This window comes from Chelonoidis abingdonii, chromosome 3 (genome assembly GCF_003597395.2).
Source record: "Chelonoidis abingdonii isolate Lonesome George chromosome 3, CheloAbing_2.0, whole genome shotgun sequence".
Lineage (NCBI taxonomy): Eukaryota > Metazoa > Chordata > Testudines > Testudinidae > Chelonoidis > Chelonoidis abingdonii.
The window spans coordinates 114,068,447-114,084,352 of record NC_133771.1 but is presented as its reverse complement, the minus strand read 5'-3'; the positions used below and the strand labels follow the sequence as shown (position 1 = coordinate 114,084,352).

Genomic DNA, 15,906 nt, shown 5'->3' with positions numbered 1-15,906 from the left:
CCCCCATCTAACTCACCTGGCCAGTGCAGTTAAGGGGAGCAACTAGTTGGTAACAGCAGCAAGACGGAGTGTGTTTGTGTGTGTGTGAATGCATGACTGTAATATATCATATGCATATGATAGAGTATTAATTAATACCTGTATTACTAATAAATGTGGCGTTTTGCCTTAACCCCCCTGAAAAGATCCCGTATAGTACTTTGAGTACAACAAAGCATCTTTCTATTGATCAAAAAATTGAATGTGAAAAATATTTACATCTCCATTAAACATAGTCATAGAAAAGAAACCAGTGTGTTATTGTGCAGAACTACTCAATGTGACAAGTTATATACATTATGATTGAAGTTATAATGCTCGCTACCAGGATACATTTGGTTTAATAAGTATATTTACCTTGAGGGCTTTTGTTTGTCTGTATTTTAATGTACACCACGATATTTTAGGATTCACTAAACACCACATTTAGAAGAGCTAGATGACAAAATGTGAGGCCTAACTAGTTTTGTTTGAGTGCTTGTAAGCAATTCTGAGTCTTTGTAAACAAACTATCCACTAAACAGAAAAAGAAAATACTGGCCATTTAAGAGTATGTGGAGAACCCTTAAGATAATTCTACTAAATTTAGGATCAACATTTAGCTCTCATTTTTATAGGGTCTTGATCAGTTCCATTCACAGAATGACAGACTTACCTGTTAGAAGGTGAAGAACACCAGGAAGTGGACCAAGTTTTTCTTCAATAAAAATATATAAATCAGAAACCATTCGATGTAATTTTAATAGAGTTTCTAAATTATTCTTATCTAGTAAGAAAATGTGGCCAGGATTTAAAAAAAGATACACTTCTCAAGATTTATCATTAAGGGAAATTCAAATCTATTTCTGCTTATTCCTTTATTTAATATATTTATTTGCTAAATGCAGCCAACTCACTTTACAGTGGTCATACTGTTGCTGTAAAGTTGGAACATCCCCTCCAATGGGCATCTGCTTTTTCAGCTCTTCATCTTTCACATTCAGCCATTTGATTAGCTCTTCCAGTGAAGTTAGCAGTCTGTTCCATTTTTCTGCACTTGCCTCCAAGTGGGCCCTGCAAAAAGATAAAACAGTGTCCTATTCAGAGGCTTGCCCTACATTCAAAATCTGCTGTATTTTATTTGAAGAAACTTGTCCCTGTTAGTACAGGAACACTTCCCTAACCCCTAAATGCAAAATAACTGCTCAAACATGCATTAAAAGTCACCACTTTAAATCATTTTGCACTGCAAAAGCAAATTAGTCTGAGAGACAACAGAATGTGGATGAATGTCTGTCTGATGTGTGAACCTGTCTCAAACAATGCGAAGTGCATATTTGAGAGGGATGAAAGAAAATCCCCACTCTCTGTTACGAATCTGAACTTGTAGTGTACGAATTACATACATCTAATCTTTGCACTGAAATACTTTATTTCTGGACTTTAGAGGCAAACTTAAATCTTCGATGCCAGGAGCACGAATCTCCAAGGCTGAAAGAAATGATGCACACCAGCAATCATCAGAACTAAGGGATTAATTCTGAATGGCTGAAAACTAGGGCTGTCAAGCAATTAAAAAAAATTAATCATGATTAATCATACTGTTAATAATAGAATGCCATTTATTTAATTAATTTAATAATAGAATGCTCACTTTATATTTAATTATAAATACTTGCACTGTAAAAATAAAAAATAGTATTTTTCAATTCACTGCATACAAGTACTGTAGTGCAATCTCTTTATAAGAACATAAGAACGGCTGTACCGGGTCAGACCAAAGGTCCATCTATCCCAGTATCTGTCTACCGACAGTGGCCAATGCCAGGTACACCCCAGAGAGAGAGAGTCTAACAGGCAATGATCAAGTGATCTCTCTCCTGCCATCCATCTCCATCCTCTGACAAACAGAGGCTAGGGACACCATTCCTTACCCATCCTGATTAATAGGCATTTATGGACTTAACCACCATGAATTTATCCAGTTCTCTTTTAAACACTGTTATAGTCCTAGACTTCACAACCTCCTCAGGCAAGGAGTTCCACAAGTTGACTGTGAGCTGAGTGAAGAAGAACTTCCTTTTATTTGTTTTAAACCTGCTGCCTATTAATTTCATTTGGTGACCCCTAGTTCTTGTATTATGGGAATAAGTAAATAACTTTTCCTTATCCACTTTCTCCACATCACTCATGATTTATATACTTATTTCATATCCCTCCTAGTCTCTCATTTCCAAGCTTGAAAGAGCCCTGGGCTCTAAAAACTTTCTCATATGGCGACTTTCTCCAAACCACTAATCATTAGTTGTCCTTTTCTAGTGCAAGTATAATCTTTTTGAGGGTGAGAAGAGACCAATCTGTACACAGTATTTTGAATATGGCGCATACCATGGATTTTATTATAAGGGCAATCAAATATATTCTCAGTTCTTACTCTCTATCCACTTTTTAATGATCCTAACATACTGTTTCTCTTTGACCACGCTGGCACAACTGCATGGAACATCTTTCAGAGAACTATCCACGATGACTCCAAGATAGTTTTCCTGGACTTACTGTAGGGCTAAATTAGCCCCCTCAATATTGTATGTATAGTGGATATTTTCCCGATTGCATTTACTTACATTATCTCACTTAAATTTCATTGCCAATTTGTTGTGCCCAATCACTTTAGTTTGTAAACTTTTGAAGTTCTTCACAGTCTGGCTTGGTCTTTCACTGATCTTGAGCCAGTTTAGTAATCATCTGCAAACTTTTGACTACCTCACTTTTTACCCGCTTTTCTCCAGATCATTTATGAATAAATTTTGAATAGATGGTCCGGACTGACCCTTGGGAACACACACTAGTTACGCCTTCTCCACCCTGAGAATTTACAAACATTAATCTCATACCTTTTCCCTGCCTTTTAACCCAGTTTCTTCAGTCCATGAAATGACTTCCCTTTTTTACCTCCCATGACAGCTAATTTACGTAACCAGCTTTTAGTGAGGGGACCTTTGTCAAGGCTTTCTGGATCAAAGTTAACACATTCGCTGGATCCTCTTGTCCACATTTGTTGACACAATTTCCCTTACAGAAACCATCGTTGGACTATGTTCAACAGTTTATGTTTTTCTATGTGTCTGACAATTTTATTCTTAATATTGTTTTCGATAATTTGCCCGGTACTGACATTAGACTTAACCCGTCTGTAATTCGTCGGGATCACCTCTAGGTCCATTTTTAATATTAGTGTACGAATTAGCTAACTTCCAGTCACTGGGTACCGCAAGCCAATTTATTAAGACAGAGTACAAACCTTAGTTAATTAGTTGTGCAACTTCACATTTGAGTTCCTTTTCAGACTCTTGGTGATGCCATTTCTGGTCCCGGTGACTGTTAATTGTTGAGTTTATTCAATTAATTCCAAACTTCCTCAGTTGACACTTGCAGTTTCTTTGTTGACAGTTCCTCAGATTTGTCACCTACAAAAGCCAGCTCAGGTTTGGGAATCTCCCTAACATCCTCAGCCGTGAAGACTGAAGCAAAGAATCCGTTTAGTTTCTCTGCAATGACTATATCGTCTTTAAGCGCTCCTTTTGTATCTTGATCATCAAGGGGCCCCACTGGTTGTTTAGCAGGCTTCCTGCTTCTGATGTACTTAAACATTTTATTACCACCTTTGGAGTTTTTGTCTAGCCATTCTTCAAACTCCATACCCCATCCCTCTCAGATTTTGGAAGACACTTCAGATTCTTAAACCTTGGGTCAAGTACTGTAGCTATTTTTAGAAATCTCACATTGGTACCTTCAAATCTTCAGTGAAAGTGCAGTTAAAACGAACAACATGCTGAGTCATCATCTGAGACTGCTACAATATGAAATATATAGCAGAATGTGGGTAAAACACTCCCGCAAGCAGTTCAGTCACAAGTTTAATTAACACATTTTTTTGAACAAGTGTCATCAGCATGAAAGCATGGCCTTTGGAATGGTAGCCAAAGCATGAAGGAGCATACGAATGCTTAGCATATCTAGCAAGTAAACACCTTGCAATGCCCGCTACAAAAATGCCATGTAATGTCTGTTCTCACTTTCAGATGATATTATAAATAAGAAGTGGTAGCATTATCTTCCATAAATGTAAAAAAACATTTCTCTTAGCAACTGACTGTACAAGGAGGAGGACTGAGTGGACATGTAAGCTCTAAAGTTTTATATTGTTTTCTTTTTGAGTGCATTTAGGTACGCAAAGAAAGCTACATTTGTACATTGCAAACTCATGATAAAAAGATTGCAATACGGTACTTCTATGAGGCGAACTGAAAAATACTATTTCTTTTACCATTTTTAAAGTGCAAATATTTGTAATAAAAATATTATTAAGTGGGCACTGAACACTTTGTATTCTGCGCTGTAACCTAAATCAATGTATTTGAAAATGTACGAAAACATCCAAAATATTTAATAAATATCAATTGATATTCAGTTGTTTAACAGTGCAATTAAAACTGCAATTTGAGTTAATTGCAATTAATCGACAGCCCTACTGAAAACACAGTGGTGGCACAGCATATTTACTACATTAAGTCTGAGTCAGTGATTAGTTACTGCAGTATTGTGCAGTAATGCAATTATAGCATGCCCTCATGTAATTTCTCTTGATAATGGTAGACGCATTCCTATTTCCTTTGTTCCCCCCGTCTGCTCCATTCCAAGCTATCCTGACATGGGACCTTCAACCGAGCCTAACACTTAAAAAGCAGTTGTGTAATCTCATACCACTGACTTTCTACTGTATCAGAAATATACGTAGTATTTTGCTATTCTCTAGCTGGCTTCCCTACATTGTCAAGACAATTGTAGTGATGTCCCGCTGCTCCACTTTAATTCCGGTCATTCTGTGCTTTTGTCGATTAATTTTGAACCCAACATATAATTACTTACACTTGTAAACAATAATTTCATGTCAGCCAGGTTACAGAGCAGAACTAAATCCTTTTCAATTTAAGTTGCTGCTAGCTCCATGGTCTCTGCTTTTCTGTTATCAACAAGCAGTTTTATATATATTTGGTTTCTGCCTTTTTTTTTTTTTAAATACCTGCTATTTCAATTTTTTTAATCCATGTTAGCTGTTACTCAAACCTTAACTCTTTCAAAGCTACACTATTTCACCTGCCTTCTCCTGTGCTGTCATCTTAAATAGCAGTTCCAATGAATGCCCAATATAACAGTTACTAATCTGGCAGTACTTGGAGGTGCATCAACTTGAAGAGGATCGTTTTGGTGGGGTTGTGATACTTAGGAGGGGCGTGGTTCTGAAGTGATGGATACAAGGTATGAATTGGGAAGCACTTGTCATTGGGATTAATTTGTAGAGGGAAGGTGTCTCCATGAAGGTTGAGCTAGGAGGATTTAAGGAGAGGAATCTGTTCTCCCTTCACCCTGATCCATGAAAGCACTTAAGAGCCTACTTTGTTTTTAGCAAGTACTTAAATGTTTTCCTAACAGAGATGCACTTAAGCAGGTGATTTCCTAAATTGGTGCTTCTAAACTCTCAGCTTCCCCACCATTCCTCTCTTAATGCTGAATTCAAGCCAGCTGTCTATATGCTGAGACTGAACATACAGCCAGCTTGCAGCCAGCCCACAGTGGCATGTGATGAGGTACTGCAACCGACTACAGAGCATGATATCAGGATCCACATAGTGCCTTGCTCCACAGAATCTTCTAATTCAAAAGGGAGAAAGCCAACAGACAGGTAAGTGGCACACACGAACCTATTAAGGCCTGAACACAGCTTTAAGGTAGAGAGGGAAAATAAGGGACTTCAGCTGAATGGCAAAACCCTAGTTTTAGCAGAAAGGTCTGAGACCCCAGGATTGCTAACTCAAGATAATCTCGTAAATAGGCATCCACTGCCATCCAGTAAACCACATGCAAAATCAGTGCCAAACAATACGTTTTCAGTGTCCACTGTTCTATATCTAATAAAGATTATGTTCCCCTTATATCAAAATACTGCATTGTGCCTACAAACTTCAACTGAATCGATTCGAAACATTTCACCCCAGAGGTGACTGTGTTTCAAAGCAATATGAAGAGATTTATGTGCACAGTTTGTATTTACATATTTTAATTTAAACTGACTTTTTGACAACACACCCCTCTTAAAAGTCATAAATTTAGGGAACTCCAGGATTCTCAACACTCTGCCTTCCCCTTAATCACTGCACTGCACCAGCCCTCCTTACAGTAGATGGAAAATGTATGATGCTTTCTCCCGCATGCGTTATTGCTCTCTTTTGCACCTTTTAGGAAAGATCACCATGCTTTGAGTTCACTGCTTTGCTCCTGAAACAACAGACTGGCCTTTTTATAAATAAAAGAAATCTCTCTAACCGCAATGATTTACTTGTACTGAAATGAGACATTTGTGGAGATTTTTAGGACAAATAATTAGATTTTTAAAAAAAACTATCCATCTAAGTTGCTCTCACCTGTAAAAGCTGGTATTGCCTGAGGTTTTACAATTCTGCTCCAGTTATTTAGCAGACTTCCTATATGCAAAATGAATTGGAACTTTGAGAGGAAAAAATATGTCACTAGTCCAATAATTAAAGGAAACTAACAGTGGTTCACTGTTAAATTAACATTCCCTGCAATAACATTAATCATAAATGAACTCATTTGGTATTAATGTGAATTTTGTGGTATACAATACTAGATTAAATTCACTATAATTTACCATTAATGAGTGTCCACTTGTGTGTCAGATTAATGACAGTAGCAGAACATTACCAGCATATGGTTTCAAATCTGGTGGAATCCTGATGCTCAGAAAAAGCCAGTTAAGTAATATAAAAGTACCTTCTGCTTAGTAATGAAAATGAGGAAGAATCTCACCAGAAACATTGTAAAGAGATAAAAGAAATGCACATTTAATGTGAGTATCACTGTTTATTTTAACCCAACATTCCTGCTTTTATTTTCACTATTATTCCTTATAGAGGTGTGATATATAGCTGCTGCAGATGAGTAGACACATGCTCAAATCTATAAAGGAACAATTAGGCTTTTGAGGGAATTCTGCTCAGGGTACGTGCTAAGCAGGAGTGGGGGGGAAAAACTAGCATCAGGTTTGGGTTTCAGTTACAAGGTTCAGTGAATCCATTTTGTAACCTCATCTGTATTTGAGACGCAGGCATCAGTAATGGAAGAGCTAGAACCTGCAGAAAACTATGTGGGTCTGGAAGGCATCTTGAGTTTTGGGGACTTTTTGCTTTTCTTTTGTGCCTCATGGAGAAAACATTTTTCTCCCTGTTTGGAGACTGGTCCCACCCTAGACAGTGCTTCCTTTGAGAACTTAGTCTGCAAGGAAAGCTTTGACTCTCTGTGCCCGGTCACTGGATTCATACAAAAGAAATTCCCTGAGGAGGCCATTTGAAGCAGACTGGGTCAAGGGATTTGGGGGTAGGGGCAGCAGTGACTGAGGGATTTATTCCAAAAGCATTACAATGTTGGTGAGGAAGGATGTGCCTGCTGGATCCCAAGCACTGAACTAGGCTGATATCCCTTCTGGTGATGTCCCTATTGGATTCTTGGCTGGAAGGGAGGAAGGCAGAGGCTCCAAAAAGCACGCCAGACTCAGAGTCCCTGCAGGCTGAAAGCAACTATGATAGAACTCCCTTTCTATGGACCGCGAGAGGTTCTTCTCACAGCTGGAGCACCTCTTGGCCTTTTGGCTTGCTCTGTTTGGATAACTCCATCACACTAGGGGACAATGGAACAAATCGAGGAAAGAAGTTCAGAGGGTGGTCTCATGCAGGGAGTCACTCCTCCTCTCCCACGCTTCCTCCTCTCACCCCGCAAAAAACCTTTTGTCTCCTACATGAAAAGGGCAGAAGGGGAAAAACATCAATCACTGATGCCCCAAATTTTTGCTTTAAAAGACAGGCTTCTAATGTACAAGACAAGAAAATGCTGAGCTGCTGCTGTTTGTGTTGTAGACGGCAGAGAATCCAGACTGAAAGTGGAATAGGTGTGGTCAACTCTAAAATTCTTCCGGTATTAGCAAGAAGAGAGATGCAAATCCAGGTATCTGAGATTGTGGGCAAGGACACAATTGCCAGAATTGTAGATTTTGAAGTAGATTCTGCATTGTATCTAAAAGTACACCTCTAAATGCTGGCACCCTTTTGAAACTATAGCACCTTTACACATGGCAACAAGCAAGGAAACTAATCACTCTGGATAAAATCGACTCCTGTAAACAGGGCTAGCACTAGGCTCCATGTACCATTTGAGTCTCACTTCAGCTTGATGTTAAGGGTTTAAACTGGATTTAAGTGGTGCATGGGGTCTTGTGCTAGCCATTTGCATAGGGTAAATTATACTCGGGGGTGCCTATTTCAACAAGGACTAAAGCCCAGATACGAAACTGCACGATTGGAAATTGTATTCTGTAAAAGAAATGGAATAATCTTAATCTGGGCACAGTACAAAAACTGAACACAAAAATCACAGCAAAATCAGACTTTTCAAACATCAATACTAGCCTATAAAATATGGTTTGTGGTTCTTCCCAGACCTATCTTACACTTTACTTATAGTTCAACTCTCAATCCAGGCACAATAAGAAAACAGAAGCATTAAAGGCAAACAATTAGAGAAACAGTGTTCACACTAATAGTATTTATCATTTCTGCGTCTCAGATTTTTTCATTATTATTTTATTCCTGGATTTAGACAATACAACTAAAAGAGAAGCATGGGGCTGAATGGGCACAATCACAAACATTTCAGTTTCAATGGATATTAATCTGTTTCATATGTGTTACTCCAGTTTGTCAGCAAACTCTTCCCAGACTGTTTTTCAGTTCTAGTTCATATTCAGAGTGACACACTGTTCCGCAGCACAGTGGATGTCAACAATAATCACACCCGCGCTGCTAACATTAATGATGTTCTGTGGACAGCATGTTCCATGTATACAAAGAAATTAAAAATAGTTTTATATCAAAAAAAATATTTCCACAAATTTCCCTTTTATAATAGCAATCACAGTTTTGTGCACAGCCTCTTGCCTGGGAATTAATGACTGACTGGGGTAAATGGTTCGAGGGCAATTTGGACCATTAATTTCTCCCAAATGATCATTAATCCCCAGGAAAGGTCAAGTAACTCAGCTGTTATTGCTGGAACTCTTCAGCTGTTGATTAAACCATAACATATGGACATCTTTTAATCTCCCTCTTTTGGTTTTATTAATTTTATTTGGTGAGTGAAGCTCATGGAAGTCCAAGTTTAAAGAGACTTGCTTCAACTAATCATAGAGCAGGTCAGTCTCTGCAAACTCCCTTCCAAACTCTGCTAGAGCCCTCAAATTTCAAAATATGCTATTCTGGCTGTGGGTTGAGCAGCAGCTGCTCCTTGGGCTTGTCTGTGTATCAGTTCAGTGATATGGTTAAGTGGAGTCTAAAATTAAATGACTCAGTCACTTCTACACTTAGTTTATAATTTAAACTGTTGTGCCAAAATTCAAGTCTTGATTGAATTTTCTGGCCGTTAGAGAATTAATATAGATACTTAACATTACTGGAATAGAATACAGTACAGTTTGCTTTAATCAATAGCAAAGTAATAGCTATTAAAACCTCCGTAAAGGCATTGACAACTAATTAACTTTAATATGGGATACAGTTTACTCCCTACAACAACTATAGGATGTATCTTCTTACAAACGATATTTTAAAGATTTTAATGGAGACTATTGTACAACACTGGATTGGACGTTCTAAAAGATATACTTTGGGAATTATTTTGGGGAAGTTCTATGGCTTATATTATATAGGAGGTCAGACTAGATGATCATAATGGTCCCTTCTGGCTTGGGAATCTATGAATCTGAACATCTGAAAAGGCAGTGTTTTTTTCATTATTAGGTTCAAAGTAAAATAAATGAACACTCCTTTTGCCTATCTACTCACTTTTAAACAATTTTTTATAAACCATCATTTGCAAAGATCTTCCACAACACACACACAAAAATACAAATCCACATATCCAGGATATGAACCCTATAAAAGTACTAACTTCAGTTAAAAATATAGATTCTCCTTACATCAGATGCAACTTACAGAGAGCTTCTGATCTGCAACACAGAGAGGAGAACCAGGCCCACTTTCAGCAGACCTTAACAGCACGTGCAGTTGTAACCTGTCAGTTTGTACACCACTGAAGAGAGGGTAGTTAAACCTCCATGGTGAGCAAGTGCCCAGAATTCTTATATCTGATCCCAAAAGTCTTTTAAAAAAAGAGAACTGAATTCTCTCTTTTACAATACAGCAATACTTTAGAATAGCAACGAAAGCAAGACATTGTCCCATTCTTTCTTTGATGCTTCTGTTACTAACCTGATGCCAGCTGACTTTGCTTTCAGGTCATTCCAGCGCTGGTTCATGTCATCAAGTCGGTGCTGGAGCAATGCCGCCTCCTCAGAGTTTCCCAAGGCTTTTACCATTTTCTGTCTGTTTCCATCAATGCTCTTGAAGATGTCATTGTGGGCATCAATCTCAGCCTGGATGTCCTGGAAAAACAAAGAGAAAAACTCAGGCATGTTAGTTCTGTAACTAGAGCAGAAGAGATATATTTGTTACGAGCCCCACCCCCAATGAAATTTGCCAGTTACCAAGATTGCAACACTGGAGCTATTTTGCAACATTTTCTATTAAATAGAAATTTTCCTACTATCTGGATGTTTACAGAAAAGAGAGCCATATTTGCATGAAATTTGTACTTGTGAAATTTCAAAGCGTTGCCAAAGGAGGAAGTAACTCAAGCCCAGACTGTCTAGAGGACTGACCATAGTGCTAGGAGCTGTTTCCACCACCAATTAGCCTTAACAGTACTTGTATTGTACAGTACAAGTTTTTATAAACCATCATTTGCAAAGATCTTCCACAACACACACACAAAAATACAAATCCAGCCTTAACAGTACTTGTATTGTACAGTACTTAACAATTGTATAGCACTTTACCCACCATTAACCTTCAAAACAATAGGTAATTATCATTATTCCTATTTTACAACTGCGGAAATGAGAGTTACAGATATTAAGTGCGTTGTTCAAGACTACACAGCAAGCCAATGTGGGAACTAAATCTCCTGAATCCTAATCCTATCCTAAAGCCTTCAGACAGCATCCCCCAAAGCAGGTGACTTGACCTTTCTGGCTGGCACTTTCAAAAGAGCCAAAGGGAGAAAAGAACTCAACCCCCATTGACATTGCTATTATTAATATTAATAAATAATAAAAATAGCAGTTAGGTTCCTCACTGTCCTTTATGCCTTTGAAAATCTCCCCCACCTGACACCTGTCTATATGTGGCTGCAGAAATGAAGTCCCCGACCTCTTCAGATGTCATTTAAGGTGACTGCTATACCCTCTTTTTCCTGCACTATACAACATTTACAAATGCACTCTCAAATCTTGACAGGCAAAAAGTAAGTGATCTCAAGCTTCAACACACTCACTTGCCCCTTAGCTCTTTAAAATAAAATACAGCAGGAATTTCATGTATGTATCCAGTGAGATCCACTCACCCTACAGTGCTTTAGGCTATATATTCTAGTTAGAAACATTCACAATGTATTTCTGCAAATTAGACCTAACTTTACTGACTCTACTATAGCAATCACTAAAAATATTTTCCCAGTTCAACTACTGTACACTAGTGTTTGCTATATATGAGAGGACAGTATCTTCAGTAGATACTACCACTGTGGAAAAAAACCAATTAAAGTAAAAAGTTCATTTCCCAACCCTCCAAATGAAATGGAGTATATTCACTGATCTCACATCTGCCCCAAAAGACATTACTGTAGTCCATCAAACCAAGCACATCCCAGCCTTCATTAAAATAAAATGCAACAGCACTGACTGACATTGAAAGAAGCTCTAGTGTGATCGGCGACTGTTTTGTAACATCTGTGTATGAATGTATAAATAGACAAATGTAAATGAATGAAAGAGCCCTGGGATGCCCTGCAAATCTCAACGAGATCAATCAACAAAGATCATTACAGAAACCTGGTACAGATACAAACAAAAACTTCCTTTTTCAGGGGAAACAAGTTCAGCAAGCATGAAATCCCTTAAAGGTTTAATTCTTCCAAACTCTCTTCAACACAGGCTGACCTTCCCCAGTGGGCTTTTAAACACACCCTCAAGTGGGTGGGGCTGCAGCTAAAAATGGCTGCTTTGCATACAACAGACATTTGGGAAGGCACGGAGTGTTAATGTTCACTTGGGGTGCTGTGAAACTTATAATTATACTCCTTCAAAAAATCAGATGAACAGCTGAAAAATGAAATATTTGGGGGAGGCAGAAATCATGGACTGTTCCTTCATAGGGCAAGGCAAGTAAAGTACCTCCTGTGCCAGTGAACATGGCACAGTAACTCTGCCTGGCACTGCCACTGAACTGCCATGTGGATTTGGGCAAATCACTTTGCTATTCTGTGCCTCAGTTTCACCCATGTAATATAGGGAAAATGATACTTGTTCTGCCTTGAAGAGCTAGATCATATTATATTTCTCATCATGCTGAGAACAAATCTTATGAACGGGGTATTACGGGAAAGAACTTGCACTGCAGTACTGGAACCTGAATTAGGCAGCAGCGTTATCACATTCCAACAACCTCCTGTGGTTCTGATCCTTCAAGTTCATACATGCAGGCAGATCCCTGCAAATGTGTAGACACCTTAACATCAGCTAGACTCTGCACAGTTAAAAAGGGCTGATCTTTTAAGAATGGGAGACTGGGTAAGATGTTCATAGACAATAGAAAGGGGTTGACACTGAAAACAGGGTTACTCACCTTTGTAACTGTTGTTCTTCAAGATGTGTTGCTCATATCCATTCCAGGTAGGTGTGTGCGCGCCGCGTGCACAGCCGTCGGAGAAACTTTTACCCTAGCAACACTCGGCGGGTCGGCTGGGCACCCCCTGGAGTGGCGCCACCATATGCGCAGCATAAATACCCCAGCCGACCCGGTCAACCCTTAGTTCCTTCTTGCCGGCTATGAAGTGGGGAGGAAGGCGTGCGATGTGGAATGGAATATGAGACACAACTCTTAAAGAACATACCGTTACAAAAGGTCGACGTACCCTGTTTGTTCTTGCTTCGAAAGTGATTGCTTATAATCTTCAGGTAGTTCCCAGCGTAGCGTAGCGAGGGATCCGCAAGCCCTTACCGTAGGCCGGTAGGGGTGAGTGAGACGTGGCAGCCGTGATACGCCGCTTCAAAGGCTGCGTCGTCTCGAGACGTTGTAAATCCACGCATAGTGCGAGGCGAAGTATGGACGCGATGACCAGGGCAGCACGGCAATTTCCTTGGATTGGGCACGTGTGCCAGGAAGGACGCTGAGGCAGCTTGAGCCCTGGTGAATGTCTGTAAGGCGTCCGAGGGGAACATGAGCTAGCGGCGTAGCAGTGCGAATACAGGCCGTGACCCAGAGGAAATCCTCTGGGAGGAGACTGGCAGACCTTTCATCCGCTCCGCAAACGGCCACAAAAGAGCTGCGGAAGACTTCCGAAAGGGCTTGGTCCTTTCCACATAGAAGCTAGCGCTCTGCGCACATCCAAGGTGAAGCTGCTGTTCCCGCGAGAAGCATGAGGCTTCGGAAAGAAAACCGGGAAAAAGATGTCTGGCTAGTATGGAAGGCAGACACCAACTTAGGGAGAATGCCGGATGAAGGTCGCAGTTGTAACCTTGTCTTTAAATGGAAGACAGTAGTACGGACGCAGCCGTCCACCGTGGGGCTCTGATCTCTCGTGCTGAGGTGATTCGCCACAAGAACACCGTCTTCCACGATAGGTAGAGAAGCGAACAAGTCGCAAGCGGCTCAAAGGGCAGGTAACATAAGTCTGTTTAGGACCAAGTTCAGGTCCAGGAGGGGCTGGGTGATGAGCGGGGGGATAAATACGCTCCAGGCCCTTCATGAAGCGAGAGACTACGGGTGAGAAAAACACCGAGTAACCACCCTCTCCCGGATGGAAGGTGATATCGCTGCCAGGTGCACCTTAAGGGAGGAAGTCGCCAGGCCCTCCTGCTTAAGGTGCCAGAGGTAGTCGAGGATCGTCGGGATCGACGCCTGTCAGGGAGAAGCATCGTGCGATGCGCACCAGGCCGTGAAGCGCGTCCATTTGGCCACATACGTCCGGCGGGTGGAAGGCTTCCTGCTACTAAGGAGGATGCGCTGCACCGAATTGGAACAGTGCAAACTTGTCAGCGTTCAGCCATGCAGGAGCCACGCCGTGAGGTGGGGGATCGCAGGTCCGGTGACGAAGTCTCCCGTGGTCCTGTGTGATCAGGTCCGGGACACAGGGGAGGGGAACCGGAGCGGCTACCGACAGATCCAGGAGCGTGGTGTACCAGGGTTGCCTGGGCCACGCAGGCGCGATCAAGATTAGATGCGCACTGTCCCTGCGGAGCTTGAGCAGGACCCTGTGCACCAAGGAACGGAGGGAAGGCATAAAGCAGGCCATGGCTCCATGGCAGGAGGAACGTCCGTCAGTGATCCGGGGGAGAGGCCCTGGAATGAGCAGAACTCCTGGTACTTCCTGTTGGAGTGGGAGGCGAAGAGGTCTACGAGGGGAAACCCCCACCTCTGGAAGATGGAGTAAATGATGTCCGGCCGGATCGACCACTCGTGGCAGAGGAAGGACCTGCTTAGCTGATCCGTCAGGGTGTTCCGGACTCCTGGGAGGAAGGATGCCACCAGGGTCCACCTGGAGGGCTATGCAAGTCCCACAGTTGAATAGCCTCCAGACACAGGGGAGACGAGCGGGTCCCTCCCTGCTTGTTGATGTAGTACATGGCATTGTGTTGTCCGTAAAGACGGAAAACACAACGGCCACGAAGTGCTGTTGGAATGTCTGGCAGGCTAGACGAACGGCTCTCAGCTCCCGGACGTTGATATGGAGGTTGAGCTCGTCGGCTGACCAACGGCCCTGGGTCTGCAAGCGACCTAGATGGGCCCCCAGCCGAGGGATGACGCGTCCGTCGTAAGGGTTAGTGACGGTTGCTGCGGATGAAATGGCATCCCCGCACAAACCAGAGACGGGTCCAACCACCAGTCGAGGGAGCGTAGGGACCCTGGAGGGATCGTGACCAGCACGTCCATGGAGTCCCTGCTCGGCGGAAGACCGAGTGGAGCCACGTTGAAAGGGCCGCATGCGGAGCCTGGCGTACTTGGTGACATAAGTGCATGCAGCCATATGACCAGAAGAGCGAGGCAGGTGCGAGCTGAGGTTAGATGAGCGGCTTGCAAGCGCCGTATGAGTGAAGTGATCGCCAGGAAGCGGGCTTGCGGTAAGTAGGCTCTGGCGAGGGAGGAGTCCAGGGTCGCACCTATGAAGTCCAGTCTCTGTGTTGGAATGAGAGTGGACTTCTCTGCATTGAGGAGGAGGCCCAAGCGGCCGAAGAGGTCCGCGATCACGGAAACGTGCTGACGGACTTGGGCTTGCGAGGCGCCTTTGATGAGCCAGTCGTCCAGATATGGGTAGACATGTATCTGCTGCCTGCGAAGGTGGGCGGCGACGACTGCCATGCATTTTGTAAAGACCCTTGGGGCCGTAGACAGGCCAAAGGGGAGGACAGCGAATTGAAAGTGGTGTTGTTGATTGTGAACCGAAGGTACTTCCTGTGCGGGGGGAATCGCTATGTGGAAGTACGCGTCCTTCATGTCGAGGGCGGCGTACCAGTCTCCAGGATCCAAAGACGGGATAATAGCTCCCAGGGAGACCATGCGGAACTTCAACTTGCGTAGCCACTTGTTGAGTCCCCGCAGGTCCAGAATCGGTCGGAGGCCTCCCTTGGATTTGGGGATGAGGAAA

At 42.0% G+C, this 15,906-nt stretch overlaps 1 protein-coding gene across 1 annotated transcript in view; it reads right to left on the bottom strand.

Annotated features, from left to right (window-relative positions):
- UTRN (utrophin) overlaps positions 1 to 15,906 on the bottom strand; it is a 615,035-nt gene that overhangs the window by 204,931 nt on the left and 394,198 nt on the right. The window contains 2 exon segments of the mRNA XM_075064018.1: positions 936 to 1,092; positions 10,416 to 10,588. Of these exon segments, the coding sequence (XP_074920119.1) occupies positions 936 to 1,092; positions 10,416 to 10,588 (330 nt within the window).